The sequence below is a fragment of the Culex quinquefasciatus genome, chromosome 3 (assembly GCF_015732765.1).
Source record: "Culex quinquefasciatus strain JHB chromosome 3, VPISU_Cqui_1.0_pri_paternal, whole genome shotgun sequence".
NCBI classification, from domain to species: Eukaryota; Metazoa; Arthropoda; class Insecta; order Diptera; family Culicidae; genus Culex; species Culex quinquefasciatus.
The window spans coordinates 7,010,914-7,036,474 of record NC_051863.1 but is presented as its reverse complement, the minus strand read 5'-3'; the positions used below and the strand labels follow the sequence as shown (position 1 = coordinate 7,036,474).

The 25,561-nt window shown below is 33.7% G+C and overlaps 1 protein-coding gene and 1 long non-coding RNA gene across 2 annotated transcripts; one reads left to right on the top strand and one right to left on the bottom strand.

The window, feature by feature from the left end:
* Nucleotides 1–15,475: 15,475 nt before the first annotated feature.
* Nucleotides 15,476–24,582, bottom strand: LOC6032228. The gene is made up of 3 exons (XM_038266394.1): nt 24,502–24,582; nt 23,947–24,445; nt 15,476–15,684 (listed from the first exon to the last, which is right to left on the bottom strand). Exons 1-3 carry the CDS (start codon nt 24,506–24,508, stop codon nt 15,528–15,530), a joined length of 663 nt encoding a protein of 220 aa, XP_038122322.1. The 5' UTR covers nt 24,509–24,582; the 3' UTR covers nt 15,476–15,527.
* On the top strand, nt 15,886–16,430 carry LOC119770471. The gene is made up of 2 exons (XR_005278842.1): nt 15,886–16,022; nt 16,114–16,430. It is a non-coding gene; the product is annotated as an uncharacterized LOC119770471 (long non-coding RNA).
* Nucleotides 24,583–25,561: the final 979 nt, after the last annotated feature.

Genomic DNA, 25,561 nt, shown 5'->3' with positions numbered 1-25,561 from the left:
TTTTGATTCGCAAATTCAGAAAGTGAAAATCAAAATTGAAAAAATTTCCTGCATTTGAAATTGATGACGTGACCCCTAAGTTGGGGAGCTCAAATTTACCTTATAAAAAACTGGCAGTCACAGCTCAGAAATTAAAATTTAAGGTATTTAAAATAATAGTAATTTTCAAATTTGGAGGCATGTTTCGAAAATGTACCAAAATCAATAATTATTTAAGTAAAACTATGGCATTTTTAGCTGGGACCGTGGTGTAGGGGTAAGCGTGGCCCAGTCGGTCTGGGTTCGATCCCAGACGGTCCCGGTGGCATTTTTCGAGACAAGATTTGACTGACCACGCGATTTTTTATAGCATTTTTATCGATGTTTAGGAAAGCCTACAGTTCATGTTCAGTTCAGTTTTCCTTTAACTGTAAATATTCCTTTGCTTCTTAATAGCAGTTAAAACGAAAACACTTCTTTGAAATGTTGCTTAAAATTCTTATTGTCTTATAGCAATTATCCTGATCATGTAAATTGATGTTTAAATTTTTGTTTAAATTTTGGAGAAATCAAAAGAAATGTTGATGTCCAGGGTTTTTTTTTTAAAAAAAGGTCCAATAAACTATAGTGTTTCATATGTTTATAGGACCTATTAAAAAAACTCTGGATGTCTACCCAGACAAATTCTTTAAATACTTATTTAGTGAGAATTAGAATTGAAAAAAATACAAAATTCGGTAGAGTTTTGAGTCCCAACAAGCCATTGAGCTGAACTTATACCAGCAGATTTGGGAAGATTTTCCAACACGTAGATAGTTTTCCCCCAAAGTAATTCGAATGTCGATATTACACTTTCTTTGCGTTGAATAACTGTAACTAAATGATATTAAATGTAAACAAATATTATTTATTTGTTTTAGTACTTTTGAATTTCTGTCAGTAAATCAATTATTTTGCCAACCAAAATTACTCCCGGGTCCCGAGAATTCCCTGGAAATTTCAAAATTCATCTCTCGATTCCCGGGAAATTCAAAAGTATTTTTAAAATGCAAAAAATGAAAAGAAACCGAAAATGTATACCTAAAATTAAGTATAACTTGAAAATGGTACATTGTATCGAACAAAAGTAAAGTACTTTTCGACAACAAAGTAGATTTTACTTTAAAAAATAATTTCAAATATTTTTTTGTTCAGGCTTTAGATATTTACCAAAAACCCGAGCAGACGGAAATAACTTGGGAATGACATTTTTTATATTTGAAAATACTAATCCAATAACATGTTATGTTATTTATAACAAGATTTGTTATTCGTCGATATGCATTTTTTGTTTTTGGATTGTTATTATACTAACAGACTAATATCGTTTCAAGTAATTCTTCGAACAAATTTTTGTTATTATTTTTTGTTATTTTAACATCTAATCCGATCATCCAATAACAGTTGGCGGTATTCTTCCATAACAAAAATTTTTATTCCAAGGTTGTTTTGGCTTTCAACCAATATCAGACCAATAACAAATTTTGTTATGATATGTTAACTCTTATGCAAAAATTGATTTTTCAAGAAGGTTCCATAACACGTTCTGTTATTTTAACAGTATTTGTTATTGAAATGGCATGAATTTTGTTATTACCGTCTGCCCGGGAAATACGATTTTTTTTTTCAAAAAATCATATCTCCTCAACTACATTTTGCATCTATAGGTCAGAAGATTTCTTTTCTACTCCCATAAAACATATGAAAAAAATCGAAAATAAAAAAACATACGTATTTTGGGAATTTAATTTTAAGTGATAAAACGTTGAATAAAAAACAACGGCCCTGTGTACCTATTTTTTTCCGATAATTCCTAATTACAACCTACAACTTTGCCGAAGGCACTAAAATTCTTCTCAAGATACAGAATGTTATATATTTACATACCCATTTTGTATGACCAGCCCCCAAAATTGTACGGAGACTTGTATGGAAAAAGTAATGATATAAAATGACTTTAGGAATTCATGGACAAAGTTCAAATAAAAAAATACAAAGAAAAGTCAATTTGCGAAATCGTAGAGGACCAATCTTTTACCTTTAAAGATGTTTTTTTTTCGTACGAGTATTACGGAGTTTGAAAACGATAGTTTTTGTGCTGCTTAATATTCGAACGATTTGCAAAGCTTTTTCCCATTATGGAAGACCTTTTCCACCCCATCTTAAACTCTATGAAATGCCAAACTCAAATCAAACTGCGATGTGCCCGCTCGACTAACAACTCTCTTTTTCTTTAACTTCCGGTTCCGCTGGACTCATATCCTGCAACCAAGCGGCGCTCGGTACAGCAGCCTGGCGGCGTTTTGTTGGCCCGAAAGAGAATTTTCTATCGTTATTTTGGAGAGATGGCACTCGTACAAATAAGTCACGTGAATGAGTGAAGGAGTTTGGCTCGATTGGCACACCTTCAATTTTAAATTGAATTTCCGAATAGTTTCAGAGTGGGTTGACAACTTTTCCGTATCAATCGTGATTGGTTAGAGTTGAATTAAAGTTTATCGAATGATTTCGTTGAAGAAAAAATATGCAATTTTTATCCAAAAATGGATCTTCCAGGTGAATGGAAAAGGTCAAAGAACACAAAGTTTCTTGTGTAAACGAATCGTTCTTTGTCGAAAATGCTCATTATGTGCTGTATCTGCCGCTCTAAATTTTTAATGAAATAATTTCGCTGAAATCCGAAACCCCCTCGGATTCAGTCAATTATAATGATCCATTTATTCTTATTAAGGCCAAGTCGAAAACATTCCCCGGTAGTGTGAGCGAGATGCTTCGGGTGAAAACAGCTCGACTGCTGTCCTTGTGCCAGAAAAGCAAATCCAAGCCAGACGATGCAAAGTTTTCCCAATTTTCTGCCGCCACCCGCTGAAAGCTAGCAAGAGAGTGTAATATTTTTGTTCTTCTAATTTCACATTAAAATTTCCACCACCGAGCAAATTGGCTGCCAAGAAAATGCTACCAGTTGCCGTTTGTTCTTCGAAACCTCCAGCGATGGAAAATAAGCAACTCGTCACGTGCGTTGGAACAAGAGTGGTTCAAAAGATGAATTTGTCACCAAAGATGCTTCCCTTAACAAGAGTTGAAAAAGTGTTTGTTTTTTTTTTCGCGAAGTAATCTCATTTCTCGCTACCTTATCAAAATTAAAATTCTTCCTAAAGCTATAATTAGTAATCAGCTAGCAGTGAAGTGAATTATGCTTGTTTTGACTCCACTCTAATGGCTGTCTAGCACGAGTTCCTTTCGTTTTTGCCACGAACAACTTTATTCCAATGTACCACCGTACTGGTCCTTGAGTCCCCTGCGTTGGAAATTCCCTCTTCGTTTCAAATTAGATCATCAACAGTGAGCAAAGCTCTGATGGTAGATGCAGATGGAATGAGTTTAATTTAAAGTTTCAATATTTCCATGTTTAGATAACTGAATGGAGAATTGAAAGTTTGGTGTGGGAAAATAGGAACAACTCAACCATATTTCAATTGTCTTAATTTATGCAAAACTAACGCGTCGGGAATTCTATAAATATTTTGCTTTGTTCTGGGAGCTTCATTTTCTCAACTCCGTCTCTAAAGAGGACCAACTTTGAACGTGTTTTTGAGAAAATTAGTTTTTGAATAACTACCACGGCGTTTTCTTCCAGGTAGGGTACAAACATATTCTCATATGTTTGTAAGCAAAACGAGCATCCTAATGAGCATCCATATTCGAATTGACGCTTTCTCTACTTAGGCCAAGAGAACACAGAGCTGCATGGAGAGATTGTGCCCAGAAATTTTAACAATTAAAATTGTTGATTTTACTTTCGTAAATTTTAACAAAAACGTACTTGTTACTGCCAATTTTCTGTTAAAATAGCCAAAATTCAGTATTAATTTAATAACCTGTTTGTTGAAAATGCTAAAGGCAAAAAGCTAACAGATTTCCCGAACTCGAATAAACGTGCTCGACTGTTAGCTTTGGTTTTAGAAAAATCAAAAATTTAGTTGGTTGAATATAATTAACAATTGGTTGAATACTTAAAAGATGAACTTGGGTTTGTTTACGTTTATCACTTGAAGTCAGGATTCGAACAAGAGCGGTCGATTTGTTGAGTTTGTGTTGTTAATTGTGGAGTGAGCGGATGTGAAAGGTGAAAATCACACTTTTTGGCTAATGTTGAAGTGCCAATTCAAAGTGAACACTGTTGCAACTTGTGAGCAATTGGTGAGTAAGCTTGTTGATGATTTATTTGCAGGTGATAAACTATGAAGAGCAAGACGAGGACTTTCGCAATGAGGACCTGTGATGCGAGGGGACTTCATGACAATGTTTGAAGGAAAGGGAAGGGCAGTGAAAGGAAGAGGCTGGCGAACTCATTCACGGGAAATTTAACAAAATTTTGGTTAATCTAAGTAAGCATGGGGGGTTTATTTTTACACAACAATTTATCTATTGAGATTTTAATTGAATTACTGAATCATCAAAAACCTTCGTGCTTACGATGGATACAATTTTAATGAACCATTATTTACCATTACCATTATTATATAGATGATGATGACTTATCGGATGATTTCACAGCGATGGTAAGTGAAAACAACCCCCTTCTAAATTGGCCCGAAATATCAGGGGGCAAAAATAATATTTTTACAATAAACTTCAAAATTTCAATGAAAATTCAAGTGCAACCAGCTGAAATCTAATTAAAATACATTCTTCTGCGTTTAAAATCATTTTTAGCATGTTTGGAATTATTAAAAAATCTTAAGATTTTTTGAAAATTTTTGATGCAAAATCTTTTTTTTCGATACAATTTTTGTTTTCGTCAGATCTTAGATTTTTTGAAAACTAATGATTGTAAAATTTGTAAAATTCTTTCATTACTATAATTTTTAAACATTAATTTAACTTAAAAAAAAGTTTTGTTTTTATGCTTTTTAACAGAAATTTAAAAACTTCATGCAATGAAAAAGTTAAAATTTTAGGCAGAATGAATGCGAATATAAAAACACCCACCATTTATTTGTGAGGCATTATTATAAAATTTACTGCAAATTCAATAAAAATATTGCTAACAACAGCTAATTAGGGGAGAGTAGGGAGACTTGATCCCCTTTTTTGTATCGCACATAACTCTGTCAATTTCTCACAAAACTATGAACTTTTTGCATGAATTGAAAGCTTAAACATTCAACTATGTTAGGCTGATAAGGGTACTTCATCAGATAAACTCTTCGAATCATGCCAAGCGTTTTTAAAAAATATTTTAAACCGACATTTTCAAAATGTTGGGGGTAATTTGATCCCCCTTTCAACATTTTGAAGAAATTGTAAGCAAAAGGTTTCTTATTCATCCAAACTTTTAATTTTCTATAAGTAACACAATTTCACATTAAACCTGTACGTTTGTGTTCAAAATATAACAAGTTTAGCATGTAAAATATTTAAAAACTTAAAATTTTATTTTTTAGACCAAAATTGAGCATGTTTACAAAAGCTGGTAATTTTTGTTTACAAAACATTTGAAAAATGGTTCAAACTGCAGTAAGTTATATACAACTATACTAAAGAAAACTATTTACGAAATCCCAGCCCAATTACTTAATCTTGAGGCTGATTCCAGTGACTGTAAAAATGCAGGGATCAAGTCTCCCTAAACGCACTTTTTTAAACAATTGATTGTAAAAATAGTATAACGATAAATTTAACGTCAAATGCATAAGGGTTTTGGAGTGCATATGTTTATCAAACAATTCATGTATAAAAGTATTGTTTTGAATAATTTTTGAGTGTTTTCTATACTTATCAAAACAAAGAAAAAAGATCTCTTGGAAGTTTTTTGCAGCATTTCTTAGAAAAATCTGTGTAACTCAATCTAAACATTTTTTAACTTTTTTCTTTGTTTTCTACAATGAGTTTAAGTCAATTTCGCACAACTTTCTAGAACAAAGCTAATTGTTTTACCCACATGCTGAAGAGATACAGCCTTGGGATCAAGTCTCCCCGGGGATCAAGTCTCCCCACTCTCCCCTACTGACTACATGTACGAATATTTTTCTGTGTTCAAGTAAGACATTAGTTAAAAATATAACTAGGAATTCGGCCCAGCCTGTATCGTTAAATAATCAAAGAAAATATAAATAGAAACTAACATAAAAAAGTAAAACCTATACCTTTCTTTAGTAAGAAAGGCATAAAAAAGTTGAAAAATATGGTCCAGCCTGTTTTTTTTATGAAATATTCCACAATATTTCAGCTGAAAATAAAAAAATAGATAATTTTGAGAAAAAAATATTCTAGCAGTCGACTGCTAGAATTTTTTTCGGCCATTTAATCAACTAAAATGGCAATTCCAACTATTTTTTTAGCTACTTTTAGCTTTGAAAATGTTGGTCGTCGTTGATCATGGCCGGTCATGGTCACCCGCGACAGACACGGACGACGAAACAAAGAGAAATGCAAAAAGTAACTTTTTCAAATTTTTTTTTCGTAAAATCGCGATAAATCGTGATGTTTAAAAGCAAACCCCTTATGTCTACATACATATATTTTTGTAATTGTCTGCTCTACAATCTTGTAGAACATTATTACACTCTAAAAAATAACCCTGCAAAGTTAGAAAAAAACACGAAAATTGAATATGAAAGTTTTGTTCTAAATGAAAAAATAACCCTTCTGGGTCAATGTTGATTCAAAAAGTACACTAAATTTCCCATAATATGACATGTTCCAAAATATTTCACAGTCGAGTAACGGAAAATGGGAAAATTTTCAAAACTTTTTCAACCCTCCGTTACGAGATATCAAAAAAACGGACCTCGGATTCGTGATCAAGGACAAAAGTTACCCCTTAGGACAAAGTTTCACGCAATTCGAAGAGGGGTCGGGGAAACTTTTCCCGATTTCTTGTGAGTTGGTAGAGAATTATCCATTTAAAAACTCTACTTTACCGTTAGGAGATATAAAAAAGGACCATGCATTTGGCCAATATGATCCCTAAGAGCAAAACTTCACGGAACTCGGAGAGGATTCGGGGCAACTTTTTTGTTTTGTTTTGTTTTGAGAACATTTGCCAAGTGTGTTAAAATAGCACCTTCCATCGGATCAGGAAGTAAAATGTCGGTCCCGGCCTTGGTTGTTAGGCCGTTAAGTCATTCCAGGTGTTGAAGTTGTCTTCATGCCATAAGTACAAACAACACACCAAACCAAGCCTACTCCGGTGGAATCGCTGGCGGCGGTTGGACTCGCAATCCGAAGGTCGTCAGTTCAAACACTGGGGTGGAAAGTTCCTTGGAGTAGAAAGAGGTTTGGGTGCTCTCCCCATTCAAGCCTTCGGACTCCTAGGTTCGAGCAGAAACTTGCAATAGAGACCACAAAAGACCCGGGGGTCGTTAATGTGGATGGTTTGATGTTGTTAAAATAGCAAATAATATGATCAGAACAACAATCACAGTCCTAAATGCATAGCCCCATGACGACGTTTTTTTTCAATAAATTCTGTAGTTGGTTCCATGTACACATAAAAGGCTTTACTCTTGATGTTCAGCTTTCCAATATCAGCTGCAAAGTAATCAATCAAATTATCTTGCAATTCTTTCCGAGCATACTTTAAAGCTAACGATCTAGCATATTAATTGCATTCATCAGCAACCCCCCGCAGGCCATTAAAATTGTGATTAACCTAGAGTATATAAGGCAGCCCAATTTGCGAAACATGCCGCACCGCACCGCAGTGATGGCAGGTCCATTTTTGCTTCCACGGGCTGACGACGACAAGCTTTTCTCGACTGGTATGGTGAAGAACTTTGCCGAGACGTACCTTTCATGTTTCATGTCATATCCTCTTATTCTCTCGGAGGGTGACCGCATTAAACCTTTCATCATCTTAGCAAGCTTCTACTGCGCTAGCAAGGAGATGGGTGAGGAGGAGACCTACCAAATTTTGTGTCCCACACAAATCTGGAGTAAGTTATCAGAAGGAATTATGTGACGCTTTAAATCAACGTTTTAGAATTTAACAATCGTCAAAAAACAGTGTTAGCACGTTTACGATATTCTTAAAGTTTACTACCAAAATGTTCTAAATGTGCCAATTTGCAAGATGCGCTGGATCGGAAGTGGAACCAACGGCATTTAAAATATAACGTAGATTTTTCAGGCTATAAATATCTAGGAAAACTCAGTTCCGTTGGGGCCAGACCGCCAAACAGACCTAATAAAAATAAGTGATGCCACATAAAAATAAGCAAACTCCGGGGCAGACTCCGGGCTCGTTTCAAAGCCTCATGAAAATCGTAATCCCCGCCAATACCGTAAATTATAAATTTATTGTCGCTTTTCAGGCTAACATACGAGTCTTCAGTCCATGGTTGCGAAAGAATTAGGTCAGTGGCTCCCAAACTTTGTTTTTTGCTCAAGGCTCCAACATCAATAAAACAATTTTCAAGGAATTTTGTTTGGGCAAGCTAATATCAGTCAAAGTTTAGGTCCCGCTACTGGTACGAAATTCGAAGGGGAAGGCCATAAAATGAAAAAAGACAAATATTAAATTGAGTACAAGCCATGGATACAAAATGCATTCAACACCAGTGTTCAAAAAATCTAAGTTTTTCACTGCTTTTTAAAAACCGTTTACTACAGGATCGATCGTTTTGGACCAGTTTTGAGCATGTTGTATCTTTTGAAAAGATCAAAATAGCGATTTATTTTATACGAATTCCAAATTAACATTTTTAGTACGACTAAAAATGACGACTAGTAGACAAAAGTGATTTAAAGTATAAATAAAGATAGTAAATTATTGTGTTATTGTGTCATTTAAAAAATGAATAAATAATTCACCGCAGAACATTTTTCTAAGTAAAGTAAACCAACTTTGGGAATCCCTGAATAATTTTTTATGTTGTTATGTATTGGCTTTTACTTAACTCTACCACCGGCAAGCATAAAAATGGTTGTGCTTGTAGTGAATTGAATAAACCCCATAACATGATAAGTTTGCATAGAGCTCCAACATTTTCCGGTACCGAACAATTCGTTTATTTTAAACAGTTTACGTTCAGCCTAAAACCATCCACCCAGTGACGTGAGATCAAACGCAAAAGAGACATACTTGTAGAATCGTGGTCCTATTTTATCAGTGCACCCAGTGGGAGTAATCAATTATTCATATCAACGTCCATGTTCGATCGATCGAAATTCCTGGCGAAATTGCTTTTCGCTTCCACAGCACGCCCAAACTTTCGCGCAAATCGAACATAAAAGTGTCCTGTCCTAGAGACCAGCGACACCGCCCACAACCCAACCCTCCAGCAATAATGCCTGGCAGCAACTGGTGGCAGGACTGAATTTATCTGCAGCGTGCAACACTTTACCAGAGCCAGGAGACGACACCATGCGTTTCCACCGCGCGGCAATGTCCTGTGTGTGCGGTGAGGTGACGACTGCGCACTTCCCAGAACATCGTGAACACCGATTTTGTGTTCATTCTTGGCACACGCACCACTATTTCAATTACTTCTCAATGGACGTGGTGTTCAAAAGGATAGGTTTATTGTTGTTTTATCGGATTACATTGTGCATGGCCTTTCAATCAGGATTTTTTTTTTTTGTTCCAATAGAAAGTGTAACAAAAGATCATGCTTTATGTATGAAACACGACTTTCAAATTGAAACTCGGTGCGACCCTTTTTCTTAGAAAGCTTTTCCCGGCGTGAATCCTTGTGGAAATGATCCAAACTTTTAATGGCGCTGGACCCGACGACGACCTTCGTCGTCTGGCGCGATAACAAGCCTCGGTCTCACTTTACGTCCGCAAATATTTGCCTAGGACGGGCTGAACCCCGAGCTGTTCAGGTCTTGGGTTGCGTTAGCTCTCATGTTCTCATTTTGTTATGTGTCGCATGTTTAAAAGGAAAATAATTATCACTATACCGCCACTCCTGTCGTCCACGAGGTCTTCAAAAAAAAAATCACCACCCGGCGCTTACTAATCTGGCTTTTTATGCAGATTAAAAGTCCTTTTAGTCGTCCCTTTAATGAAAAAAATCGAATATTTCGTTTTAAACCTGAAGAGGGTAACCAACTTACTGTCCCTCAAATATTGAAATTTGTGTTTTAATCGTTATAAAATTAGTTTCTTATTATGCAAGCCATTTTTACTAGGGTACGTTATCCATTAGTGGACCCTCTGAAGTGTTTTTGATGAAAAAATCAATAAAATCACAATTTCAAGCGTGTTTTTGTCTACAAATCTTTTATTTGGCATGTTCAGCATAATTTAAAACAATGTTGGCTGACATTGACGTGTCCTTTCAGCCAAAATAAGTGTTTTGAGTTCGACATCTGAAATCAGCCATGGCCACTAGCATTTTCACAACAAAACTGCATTTATATTAAGTGATTGAATTAACTATCCAATCATTTTTTGACTGATTATTCAACTTCAGCTGGTCGAAATAATGTAAATTTAAGAAACTTTACTTAAATAAAGCGAAGAACTGCTCATTTTCGAGCACACGTGGTCAGCTGCGATTAAGGGGTCTAAAAAGGAAGAATCTTTCGAAGCGTGAACTAGGGGAAAAAAATGAACACGGTCAAAACGAACCCGGTGGACTCGAAACCCCCCGGCAAGTCCCCGCTGTCGTCTTCGTCATCCTCCTCCTCCTCATCGGACTCGGACGATGGGTCGGACTCGTCGTCGGATTCCGACTCGTCGACCTCGGTTGCGTCCACCAACAAGACCAGCAGCAAGCAGGGCACCGGGGGCGATAATGGCGTTGGCGGAGGAAGTGGAGACAAGCAACAGTTGCAGCATCAGCAACAACAGCATCAACAGCAGCAGCAGCAGCAGCAATTCAGCGTTATGAGGTATTGTATCAGTTGAGAGAATTGAATTAATTTGCGAGATGGAACCTTGGACTAAGCTATGTTTACCATTGGTCTTTAGTTTGGTCCGGATTTGTTGCAAAAGTCTTAGTTTAATCATTTAAAATTGCGATTCAACTTGTGAAATCGATGCAGTTTAGGGTACGTTATCCATTAGTGGACCCCTTTCCTATAGTGGACCCTCTGAAGGGTTTTTAATGGAAAATTCAATAAAATCACAATTTCAAGCGTGTTGTTGTCTACAAATCTTTTATTTGGCATGTTCAGCATCATTTAGAACAATGTTGACTGACATTGAATTGTCCTTTTCACCAAAATAAGTGTTTTGAGTTCGACATCTGAAATCAGCCATGGCCACTAGCATTTTCACAACAAAACTGCATTTATATTTTATGATTGAATTAACCATCTAATCATTTTTTGACTGATTATTTAACTTCAGCAAGTCGAAGTTATGAAAGTTTAAGGATATTTACTAAAATAAAGCGAAGAAATGCAATTTTCTAGCAAAAATTATGGGGGTCCAATATAGGACAACGAAAATCTAAACTTTTCCAAAAGTGGACCCCTGTTAATTTAACTTACAAAAATAAAGAAAACTGTGTATTTAAGCAAATGTTTGTCTTAAATATACAATAAATGCTTGTTGTAATCAACCTAAACGCATATTTTTTTCAATTATGAGTATAAATATAGATGTTTTCATGTTAAAAGTACCAAATATGCTGAAGCCGAAAGAATTTATAATTAATCAAAACTTTAGTTAATGGTACTTAACAGAAGCATCATAGTTGCAGTTTGAAATGATATTTTATAATAATAAATCAATTACAAAACATTTTTTTTAAATAAACATGCGTGGTTTTATCAGCAACTGTAAAAAAATCTATTGTTTAGTTTTGGTCAACCATTTATGTATTTAATATGAAAAAATGTGCATCAAAATTACTTTTTTTAAATTATTTTATGTTTACAGTGGTTTTTGAAACGTTTTCTCTGATCTTGTTAGGAAATAAATGTGTTTAAATGTCTATTTGGTTTTTTTGTTGTTTAATGCCAAATTTGTTAACAAAACATATTTGTTCATGATGAAAAGTGAGCAAAATCCATCTTTTATTCATTATATCTATCATTAGACCTACACAATGCATCAAAACATCAAATATCGGTTAAATTAGGTATAAAAATAACAGTTTGCCTATAGTGGACCCGGGTCCATAATCGGATTATGGACCCGGGTCCACTATACTGCCCACTATTGAAAAAACGGCTAATATCCACTTTTGGCAAAAACGAGATATTAGCACCAGGTGGTAGAGGATGTTCCAACGCATCTTCTGGAACTTGAATTTTACTGAAATAGTGTTTAGACTTGGCTGCCGATGCGAAAAACCAAACGGCTAATATGCCACTCTTATGGGAAATTGCCTTGACGGAGATTTTGTGACAAACACTAAAACGCGTTTTTCTCGGAATACTTGATTTGGCATAATAGCCGAATTTTCAATTATGGGCAGTATAGGAAAAGGGGGTCCATAACAGGCAAAAAAAACTTTTTTTTCAAATGGCTATTTTTCTGCTCAAAAACAAAAAACTGATGAAACAAATACTCAAAATTGTTCAAAACACTCCAGATTCCATTATTTTGTTCAAAGGGTTATGAAAAAGTGCTTAAAATATTGAAAATTTGTGAAAAATGTGCTTCGGCTCTACTAGGGGGTCCACTAATGGTTAAAATACCCTAGGAAGAAAAGTTTTTAGCCGCATTGTTGAGCCTGCTGCTGCAGCAATAGAGTTATCTACGTGCGCATGTATTGCGTGTACGTACACGAAAAAAGTGAGGTTAAATTTTGTACCCGCCAGCAAAACAAATGGCGTTCTTGTATGCGTGAGAGCGGGCTTAGATAACTCTATATCTAAGCCCGCTCTCAAGCACACTTGCACACCATTTGTTTTGCTGACGGGTACAAAATTTGACCTCAATCTTTTCGTGTACGTATACGCAATACATGCGCACGTAGATAACACTATAGTTTAAAAAAAAAACACAAAATATGATGCTGATCACTAGCGTGGAGGGTGGAGCAACGGGAGCAACATGGGGCAACTGCCCCACCATCTTCAGAAATTTGTTCTAAATTTGGTCAGGGGGTGCCCATAAATGACGAAAGAATTTTCAAAACGTCCATATTGTTGCCCCACCTTCCTCAAAGAGCTGGGCTCGCTAGAGGTGCTGATTAAACAAGCCCCACAGCCATAACCAAAATTCCCAGCAAGTTCCGTGAAAGAATGAATAACACTTCTTCAGAAAAATAATTAAAATGAAAAACCCTTGTTTTATGAAAATTTTCTCGGATTCGGTAACCATCAGCCATCAACCGTTCTGAAATGTTGGAGCAGACAAAGAGATTGTCGGCACAAGTTGAATAATAAAGAGGCAACGTAAAAGTAGATTTTTTTTTCTTGCTCTGTACCACAGTCCGCAAAAATATCCTGACAACAGTTCACAGAATTGTTCGACAAGAACAGAACAAGCTTCAAGCTAAACTGAATCGCCGAAACCGGTTCCGGAAAGGACAAGTGGCTTCCTAGCCGTGTAGGTGGTCAAGAAGCATTACTCACTAAATTTTGTGTAATTTCAAATTTGAAATATACTCCGTTTTCCGATTCGATCTCAATTTGATTGAAAACATCATGAACCGTAATGAGTGATTTTTCGTGGTTTCGCGGAAGTCTGATGAACTTTGAGGATTGAATAAAAAATCAGCACATCACTGATTTTGACTGGCAGCTACTTGGGAGTTCTATTTTTGCGTCGAGAGCCTATTTGGCAGGAGACGCACCGTCTTCTGGGGCGAATCGGGAATCATGGTCCGTCAAATATGGGTTTCATGAACACTCTCTAATAATCTTACAATGAAAATCCATTTTAATTGAGATTTTAGTTCATTTCTAGCCAGAACAAAACATAACAAGATGACAACATGAATGCAATGAAATAATTCTGAGAAACCATGCGCCTCCACCTTCTCAGTGGGCATTGAATAAGCTTTCTCAAAGGAGGTATTAGACTATGGCAAACAAACAAACTCGCACTTTTTCACGTTTGACAGTTTGTCAAACTTGCACACTTGTTTGCGGTAAAATCGCAAACAAGACAAAATGTATACAAGCTAGAGCGTTCAATTTCCCGTCCCGGAAAAACAAATTCCGGGAACTCCCGGGATTTCTCGAAAAAAAAATATTTCCCGTTTCCCGGGAAATTTTGAAATCTTGCTGATCTTGCTGAATGAAAATAAACTGTTACAATCTAGGTAAGCCTTTTTAAAGAATTATTTTATTTAAAAAAACATATTTTTAAAAAATAGCGTTCGTATCGTTCAATATTTCAGATTGGTTTGTGCAAGAAGAATAACTTCAATTTGTTTAATACCAAGTATTCAAGAAATTACAATTTGGAGTGAAAGAATTATGGAGCACTGGTTCAACAATGAGTGTTAAAGGATTAAAAAGGAAAAAAATCAAGTCATATTGTGAAATTATTCTGATTTATCGTAAAATTAAAATCATGTTTTTGTGCTATGAAAAGCATTCAACCGAAGTCAATCATAAACCTGAAAATCACGTGGCATAATAAAACCATTAAAAAATATTTGAAAAATACTTCATATTGTTTAAGAGATGTCCAAAACATGCAAAATATTTTTGAAATTTGCTTCAAATATTTGAAGACATTAAGTTTTTTTAAGTAAACCAAACACAAGAAGTTAGATTTTTAAGGAAATACTAAAAAGCTTTGCCATTTTGTTCAAAAGCTGAAACATGTATGATTTGTTTTAGAAAAGTTATTTTTCATTAAAAAAAACATAATTTCAAACCACACTCTTTACAACTGGTCACAGAAGAAAGTTTTTTTTTTTTTTTTGTGGAGTAGGGGTTCATTTTACTCACTGCCCAAACACTTTAATAAAAAAATACTTCTTATCGAAAAATACCTGAAATAATTTTTAAATAATTTTTAAATTTATTTTAGAAAAATATAAAAAAATTCTTGAAGTTGTATGATTTTTTACATGCAGTCAAGCTTTGAATTGATCTTTACACTTATTTCATCCATCAAAGGCGCTGTCCTATGCATTTTCTTTCCCAATATTAATCAGAACCAAGATCAGAACAATTTTCAATAAATTAAAAAATTTCCCGGAAATTCTCGGGATTTCCCGGGAAATTGATTGAAAATTTCCCGTTTCCCGGGAAATTTGTAATCATGACAGCTGAAATTTCTGCAAACAAATATTGGCGAAGTTTGTTTGTTCGTTTACCGTAGTCTAATACCTCCTTTAGAATGAATCCATGGAGGCACCTAGTTTCCAACAAGCATCCATAGAATTTATAACAGAAATTTATTATGTTTAGCGAGATGCTTAGTCTAGTGTTTAGTATTGGCTGTAAATTAAGCAAGATGTGATTATGTAATTTGAAGTGTGTTCAAGGATTTTAGTTTTTTACATAACATGTTGAGAAATCTACAATTTCAATAAATTTTGAAATCTTAAGAGGTAAAAAAAAACATATATTCCAAAATCTAAATATTGTACCAAAAAAATCCCGATTCACCCCAGCTGACGGTAGATTATCACGTTCCGTTACGTTACGGCGGTTCTGCACACAGGGCAAGTTGCGTTTTGCGCCGTCCACGGATCGATGCACCCCGCGTGAAATTTGTGTCTGCAGGTCAGCTCCCGACAGTTGTGCTCGCCCACCAGTTCCAAGCAAATAGAGCACATACGCTGAGAAGGTTTTCTGAAAGTTCAAATTAATTTAGCAAGCTTTCGTGAAACGTGCACACAATGCTTACGTTTCCCCTGTTTGAAAAATGTCGCACGTCGTACGAGTTGTCGCACGGTTGTGATTTTACCGTTTTGATATCGATTGGTCGAAAGGACGACAAACGGACGACAAACACTCGACATGCTCGACATGGTTTTTTCAATCGATTTACCTTCAATTCGACGTCGATTATCGTCGACGCAAACAGTTTGACAGTTCTCTTCTGTTGATCTTGTTCGGACTTGATTGCAACCGAGTCGAACCAGTTGTTGTTGCTTTTAGGCTTTTGGAGGATTTTGGACAGTTAATAGGTAAGTTGTTTACTAGGTTCAATTACTTTTTCTGCCGGAAAGTTCCGGCCGGAGTGGGCGAGTGACCGAATCAAAGTGTCTTGTATTCCAGATTTCGGTCTTCGTGGCGGAGGAGGAGGAGGACGGGAAATATGGTTTACTCGGCGGGACATTCCGGAAGACGGGACGGGAAGGAACCAGTTTGCGATCGTGGAAGCGGTTGGTGTTTGGTGTTTTACCGTCCGCGGGATGTTGCGACGCATACCTAATGGAACTGGTGAGTCATGTTTTAGAAACGATGGAGGTGTGCTGGAAGTGCGATTGGACGATCGAAATTCAAAATAGGATGAATGGAACAAAACAAATTCTCAACTTTTCAATCCAATAATTCCAAACTGAAAAATAAAAAAATCAAAAATACTAAAAATTTTAAAAACTTAAACGCTGAAATTGTAAAGTTGTAAAATTCTAGCATTTCAGAACTTAAAAATGTAAGAATTCGAAAATTTAAATATTGAATTTCTTGATATTGTGCAAATTGTTAGTATTCTTTTCTTAAATTCTAGAATTTATTAATTCTTCAAATTCTCAAAGTCTTCAAATATTTTTGAAAAAAATTGAAATTCAAAAATAAGATTTTTTTTTAATTGACAAAAACTTAAACACTAAAATTCCTTAATTCTTAAGTACTAAAATTCTTCAATTTATAAATACAAAAAATCTAACATTATAAAGTTCTTGAATTCCCAAAACGTTGGACGCACGAGTTGGAATTTTGAATTCTAATATTAAAAAAAAATATGAGTTCTAAAATTCAAAATTGTAAATTCTGTAAATTCTAAAATTGAAATAACTTATATTTTTAAATTCTAAAATTTCAAAGATTATTATTTTTTAATTACGCATTTGAAAACTTAATATGTTTCTTAAAATTTTAAAAATAAAAAAAAACTAATTTTTTAGATCTTATTTTTTTTAAATTTTCAATAAAATACAAATTTTAAAAACTTTAACAAACTAAAATTTAAAAAAAAATATTACAAAATTGAAAAAAAAATACAAGTTTAAGTTTTGTTTTAAGTTTTAAAAATTGTTTTTTTTTATATAGGGTATATGGCCCTATTTTGGACCTACTATGCAAAGCGTCAACATATTTCGCATAGTTCTCAGGAACGGTCTAACTAATTTGGCTCGTTTCAGGATTGTTTTGTGCCTTAATTTATGCTTAACAAAGTGTACTATTGAAAATTTAAAATAATTTAACCATTCCATTGTAATAAGCATTTCAAGTAAAACATTTTTGGATGCTTTTGGACTTATTGAATGTATTTTAGAGACATCGCTGAACCTATTTTGGACCCACACTCTGATTGGTTGAAATTTGGACAACTCGAATTGCGGCGTGCGGCGGCAACACGCACACTTACAAAAACTCGGTTTGATAAACCAAAGGGCCTATCCACGATTATAATTTGGAAAATATTTATTTCAGAAATTAAACAATTATGATGAAACAATGGATTTGAATTTGAAAACGTGTTTTAATCATATTGAATGGAAACTCACGCATCTTTAGAAGGTCTCTGTCCTATTTACAATTTGCATATTCTTACGACCTAATTGTTCAAGCATTAGAACATAAAAGACAACCCGTTATTACTCGCAATAAAAACACCTTATCTTAACATTAAATGAATGACACAGATACATAACAAGTTACAATGAAAAAAGGTTCTAAATTTTAAGCAGAGCTTATGTTCAAATATTATTAAACAATCAAGAAATTTTAAAGGAAGATTACAGCTTGTAACTTGGTGTGAAACTTTCTCATCTGTCATGTTAAACTTTACAGTTGCTTGACAAAAAGATTAACTACATGTTGCACTTTAAAAACAATGTAATATTTCAAAAAAATCTTTGTTTGAATACCAGGGTGCCTTTGATAGTCATAGTTTGTCTTGTTAAAAGCAGATTTGAGGTTTTCAAACATTATTTTTACTTCGAACTTACCATCACTTAGGTTGCTGATATATTTTTTTAAGAAAATCATTTATGTCAATACTTAGTTAATTATTTTTATAAGCTTTTTAATATAATACATATAAATTTTAGGTAATATTGTTAAAAATTTAGAACTTTGCCTGAAATTCGTTGAAACTAGTTTTGTTTATTAAATTATGGATTTATATTACATGTATAACTGAATTTAAAGAATTAATCAAAAGTTTTCACATTTTATATGAAATTTGTTTTACTGGAAATGCCTTTAAATTATGAGATTTTTTAAATTATGTTTCAAAAACAAATAAAATTTAATAATATTTATATTACTTATTTTACCTTTTCCTGGTAGAAGATTGTCCGAAGAATCCGAAAATGCATTCCGTTTTACGATTCAAAATCATGTTCATTGAAAAAATCATGACACGTTGAGAAGATGAAAATAATGCTATTTATCAACATTTTCTTAGTTATAGCACAGACAACAGACGTAGCGGCTAGAACAAAATATTTTGAAAATCGTGTGTAAAAACATGGCTGCCGCATCCTGCTAATCTACTAGCGCCATCTGTTAGCCTATTGCCACTCTCTAAAGCAGCCATGATGGTTTTCTGAGAAGGTGTGTTTGAAAATGCATCACCCAAAAATGTTTAAAAATATATTATTTAAATTTTTCGAGAAAAGAAATAAAAAGGTAAAGATTGTGTTTTTATGCTATAGTAAATCTACTTTAATTATCAATTAACACGATTTACGAGCACATGGATTTTTTCATTTAATTATCAATATTAAAAATAGTCTAATCTGATGGTTTTTAACACAGCAACCAAGGCCGCGCTTGAGGCTGTCAAATTTTTGCTGGTTGTGTTTATAAACAAAACCAACAGAGGTGAGCGAAAATAAGGAGGAGACCCGGTGGAAATCGGGAGGATGGGCAAGCGTTTCTTGGAGGATAAAAGATCCGGAACCAGAAACGAAACAATCCGGAACTGTCGAAGAAGGAAAAACAGCAAGGTATAACACGGTAAAGTCTGGATGTCATCGGCGCCGTCAGCAAGAGCTATTATCACGGCCAACCCCGTAAACCTTTTGGCCCCAAACGACCGCATTCCGAAGATTATCTCCGGAACCGACAAACCAGCTACCACGATCATTTCAACGCTCACCTCCAAGGCATCAACATCTTCAACGCCCTCGAAACCCACCCCACCTTCAAGTGACGCCACTTCCGGCGAACCCTCGTCGCCATACCAAAGGCCTGAATCTTGAATGTTCTCCCCGGCGCGTCAGATTCCCCCACCGGATTTCTAGTGTAAGCGATCCTCAAACACCAGAACCAGAACAAACGATTACAAACGTTGAAAACCAACAAAATGAAAGTAGGCGGAAAGCGATATTTTGACAGCGGGCAATGTGTCAGGGCAAAGCGACTGCAGCGCCACAAACGGATTGCCACAACTAAAAAATCTGTAACAATGATTTACACAAGGGAAGAATCGAGCCCAAACGTCTGTTGTCTGTGGTTATAGTTAACTGACTTTTTAAACTTTTCAAAATTTCATGAAAAGATCTTTATGAGGTACTTTGAGCACTTCTCTACCACGGTCAGTATGATTCCATACCATTCCGTACGTATTCAATTTTTACTCTTCATTTTGCGGAAAAATATCAAACCTATCAAAGTCACCCCGGCTATATGTCTCAAATCATAATAATGTTGACATCGCATTAACCTCTTATGCCTATTTTTTCGAAGATTTTTATTTTTCTAGCTGGTTTAATTGTGTTTCTAACATGATTGACACGGTAAAACTTAAAAATGTAATTTATTATAAACCAACGCTGCCAATGGCGAAAAAAAAATCGTTATACCTATATTTTTAAAAATTATATATCGATAAATATGCAAAATCAGATAAAACTTACAAAAATATATTTTCCATATGTATATTTCTCTGATTAGTTTGCAATACGTCTTAAAAGCCATCACGATCTCCGACATATATTTGATTTTTTTTCTGAACCAAACCAAATTTTGTTTGTTTTCCAGTAAAGAGCATTTAAGAGACGTGCAGATGATAATTCAAAGCATTTTTTATTTATAATTCGTAAATTGATCGAGAACAAATCGAAAAATTGATTTGTTTACAACTAGCGCTTAGGATCTTTTTAAACTAACTCAAGATTTTTTTAAATTTAATTCATACGACTTTTTCAAAACCACTCGTAAACGATGTTGACAGCTCCTGTCACGGTGACAGCTGACGATTTAATGAACTAGACCCTTTAGGTTTTTCAATCGTTTCCTTCAATTCCAACAGGGTAGCCAGTTTGCATTTTTGAAGCAAAAATTAAAAATATATGCGGCTAAATTGGTGATAATGATGTTAAGACAAAAATAAATCAACATCAGTTTAAATTTTGGGATACTTTGCAATCGGTCCTAACAATCATCTAAATCTCTAGCATCAATTTGCATTTTAATCGTTTAAAAACATATTTTCATTGTTTCTGTTAATCATTTGCTTTTAAAGCTTAGATTTCATTCAAATAATTACAGTAAAGAAATTCAATTCAAAATATTAAGTTAAAAAAAAATCAATCAATTTCAATGAAATATCGAAATAAATTGATAAACAAAACTGGCAACACCTTGTTATGCATGTGTTGGTGATAGCCTTGAACCGACGGCAAAGTAGCTCCAAAAACTGATCCAACGCGGCTGATTTGAAAATATATTTTGAAATGAGTTTTTTTCGATAATAGAATAGTTATATCAATAGTTTAGTGACGGAAAACAAGAAAGAATTAAATAAGCAACAGTTACATTGCTCGGAAACCGGACGAAATTGCTTGGTGTCAGTGCAAAACAGAAAAATCATCAAGGTGTCGCGAGCCAAATCTGATAAGCAACGAGGCCGGAATTTTTGGACCTAATCGATGTGCTAGGAAAATGAAAGGAAGTTCGAATGGCGTTGGAAAAAGTGGCTGAAGAGGCGGAAATAATCAAAAATGTTAACATTTTTGGAAGGGGTAAGATACAAAACGATCCTGCCTACACTTTCTGTTGGTTGGATTCAGTGAATTCGTACTTTAAAAGCCTGAACTAACTCGATTAATAAAAAAAGGTCCAAAATAGGTACTAGGTCCAAAATAGGGTCATATACCCTATTTTTATTTTTAAAAATTTTTAAATAGTAAAAAAAAATCTTTTAACTTTTGAAAGTTTTCAAGGATTTTACAAAGTCAAAATTTTAAAAAAATATCACGAAATGAAATAAATGATTTTGGTATTGAGGCACCCTAAAATTCAAAAATTTTATAATTCAGAAAATTTTCATTTTTAAAATTTCGAATTTCGGAACTTAAAATTTTTAAGAATTTCAGAATTATAGAATTATAGAATTTTAGAATTTTAGAATTTTAGAATTTTAGAATTTTAGAATTTTAGAATTTTAGAATTTTAAATTTTAGAATTTTAGAATTTTAATTTTAGAATTTTAGAATTTGAATTTTAGAATTTTAGAATTTTAGAATTTAGAATTTTAGAATTTTAGAATTTTAGAATTTTAGAATTTTAGAATTTTAGAATTTTAGAATTTTAGAATTTTGAATTTTAGAATTTTAATTTTGAATTTTAGAATTTTAGAATTTTAGAATTTTAGAATTTTAGAATTTTAGAATTTTAGAATTTTAGAATTTTGAATTTTAGAATTTTAGAATTTTAGAATTTTAAATTTTAAATTTTAGAATTTTAGAACCTTGAATTTTAGAATTTTAGAATTTTAGAATTTTAGAATTTTAGAATTTTAAATTTAGAACCTTTTAAATTTGAATTTTAGAATTTTAGAATTTTAGAATTTTAATTTTAATTTTAGAATTTTGAACCTTTAATTTTAGAATTTTAGAATTTTAGAATTTTAGAATTTTGAACCTAGAACCTTTAACCTAGAACTTAGAACCTTTAATTTTAGAACTTTAGAACTTAGAATTTTAGAATTTTAGAATTTTAGAATTTTAGAATTTTAAATTTTAGAATTTTAGAATTTTAGAATTTTAGAATTTTAGAATCTTAGAATTTGAATTTAGAATTTTAGAATTTTAGAATTTTAATTTTAGAATTTTAGAATTTTAGAATTTTAGAATTTTGAATTTTAGAATTTAGAATTTTAGAATTTTAGAATTAGAATTTTAGAATTTTAAATTTTAGAATTTTAGAATTTAGAATTTTTAACCTTTAGAATTTTAGAATTTTTAGAATTTTAGAATTTTAATTTTAGAATTTTAGAATTTTGAATTTTAGAATTTTAGAATTTTAACTTAGAACTTTAGAACTTAGAATTTTTAATTTTAGAATTTTAGAATTTTAGAATTTTAGAATTTTAGAATTTTGAACCTTTAGAATTTTAGAATTTTAGAATTTTAGAATTTTAGAATTTTAAATTTTAGAATTTTAGAATTTTAGAATTTTAGAATTTTAGAATTTTAGAATTTTAGAATTTTAGAATTTTGAATTTTAGAACTAAATTAGAATTTTAGAACCTTAGAACCTTTGAACTTAGAATTTTAGAATTTTAAATTTTAGAATTTTAGAATTTTGAACCTTTAACTTAGAATTTAGAATTTTAGAATTTTAGAATTTTAGAATTTTAGAATTTTAGAATTTTAGAATTTTGAATTTTAAATTTTAATTTTAGAACTTTAGAATTTTAGAATTTTAGAATTTTAGAATTTTAGAATTTTAGAATTTTAATTTTAGAATTTTAGAATTTTAGAATTTTAGAATTTTAGAATTTTAGAATTTTAGAATTTTAGAATTTTAGAATTTTAGAATTTTAGAATTTTAGAATTTTAGAATTTTAGAATTTTAGAATTTTAGAATTTTAGAATTTTAGAATTTTAGAATTTTAGAATTTTAGAATTTTAGAATTTTAGAATTTTAGAATTTTAGAATTTTAGAATTTGAGATTTTTTTAGCATTCTTAAATCAGGTACAATTTTCAAATAATAATATTCTCGGATTTCAAAACTAATTGCAATAATTTTAAATTTAAATCTATCATCTATCTAGGCATCTATTATTTATAATTTTTTAAATGTTTAAATTTTGAAAGTTCATAAATTTAGTTTTTCTTTCATAGTTTAAAAACATATTTGAAATTTTATTGAATTGAAATTTTATAATTATTATTATTATTGAAATCTGAATTTAATTTATAAATTCTTGCCAATTGTTGATTGATGATATATTTTTTCAGGCAACAAACATTTTCCAATCTGATTCTGCCGGAAACCGGAATGCGTTCCCGTGTGTCACTCGTGGCTTCCGTAGAATCCACGGAAGCAGCCCCGTTTTTTCGTACTCGTACTCCACAAAACCCACGTTTCCTCGTACCGGTAAACATCAATCCGTCGGAGATCCAAGATCGTCGCCAAGGCGTCGCATCCGGGTTTTGATCAGCTCGTCGAGGAACAAAAGTCCAACACGACCATGATGCTGCCACGGCCGCCTCAGAAGAACACCAACACCCAAGCCGGAAGCTGCGGTCAAGGCAAATCCAGAAGGAAGCCAAGTTGGGGAAGAATCGGCGATACGCAAGTGAAATTAAGTGTACAATAAATATTTTTGTGAAATTTTGACAGCTGGAATAAAAAAAAATCAATAAAAACAAAACAACAGTTTTTTCAACTGCAACATAACCCAAAAATCCGAAATGACAGCACACGACAATAGCACGACATTCTAAATAACAAAACCGTGCGACGTCGGTCGAATGTCGTACGACAATGTCGTACAATTTCGATCATCGATCGCACGACAAATACGACATTTTGGTGCAAAAACGTATGACATTCGTGCGAAAGTCGCACGACATTGTCGAGCGACGTCGTACGATTGCACGGACGACAAACGACGGACGTCCGACGGACTTTTCAGTCAGGGTCAGCAGACTGTTTTCTAGGAACCCCGTTCTCGCAATATGTAGGTGGTAATGTAGAAGCAACAAAACGTAACAATTCACATTCTCCATCGCCGTACATTTTGTAGACCGTAATGTGGGCTTGGTATTGCTCAAGTGTAGAACAGTGCTTCTCTGCAAGATGTTTTGTTAGATGTACGCCATTCGGGATCGAAACATGGCCACGAAAGCAGACGCAAACCGGACAGCGAACGCTAAACGGAACATCCAGATGTTCCAGCGTGAGATGATCGTACAAGGTCGAGATGCTGAGTCGTTGACGATCACAGTACGGACAGTTGAACACGTTGATCTCGTTGTGTTCAGGTTCATCAGCTTTTGTACCGAACTGAGCCAGCAGGAGCTCGTCCGAGATTAGAGGCTGCTTTGGATGATCGGAATGGAGATTGATGCTAGTCTCGTTGTCAAATACTGCCGTGTCCGGACAAAGCAAACACCTGAAGCGCTGATGCCGGTTGGCTGCTGAGGATTTCGTTGCATTTTTAGCCCAATTTTATATTATATTTTTAACTACTTACACTCCATGTTTCTAGTGGTAGACGAGAGTATTCTGGAATGATGCAATTGAAATGATTGTTTCCTTCTTATCAGCAAATGCAGGGAAGCTGTGGATTGTGATACTTCATAATTACAAGCAAACTGCATACTAGGGTGGTCCACATCCGGGCTTCCTCGGGGCTACCCTTTGAAATCAAAGATTGGCTAAATTCCAAATTTGAGCTCATTCTTACCACGAGAACCGCTCCTTCTAAGCCCTTGAAGTTTTTTATGGGAAAATCGTCAAAATATATGGAGAAAAGCAACTGTTTCAGTTTTTACCTGTGGAAAATGCAATAATTATCCAATTCGTACCAATTGAGTCCTAAAATGAAGCTTATATTTCTGATATTATTGTTTACTGCGATAAAGCTTATTTTTTTCTGAGTACAATGACCCTTTGTACGAACACAAAGAGTTTAAACTGGATTTTTAAATCAATTTTGAATAATTAACCTCGCGGTCCTTCTTGACAGCTCGTTCCAAGGGGACCATTGCTGATCCATCGAAAAAATGTTGTCTTGTCAAAAAAAATGTTTGCATTAAAATGAAAAAAACAAAGATCAGAAATGGTATTTAATCGTGTTTTTACCGTTGTACAGATAAATTAACATAGGGCTTTAGTACCCAATTCTTGGAACTAAGATCTTCATTTAGTTTGAACAAAGGTTTCCCGAAGACACCATATTTTTCAGGATTTTTTGCAAATACGTTATTAGGCTACCTACAATCAATTATGTTTTAATCACGTACGTACTCACTTGCCTGCCTGCCTGGCAGTGCGGGTGTCATGTTGCCCCTTACAGCTGAGCAGTTCTCTACAAAATCGGTATTTTTTAAAGGAATTTTAATTTTTGTATTTTTTAATCCGACTGAAACTTTTTTGGTGCCTTCGGTATACCCAAAGAAGCCATTTTGCATCATTAGTTTGTCCATAAAATTTTCCATACAAATTTGGCAGCTCTCGAAGAAATTTTTTGATCGATTTGGTGTCTTCGGCAAAGTTGTAGGTATGGATATAGACTACACTGAAAAAAAATG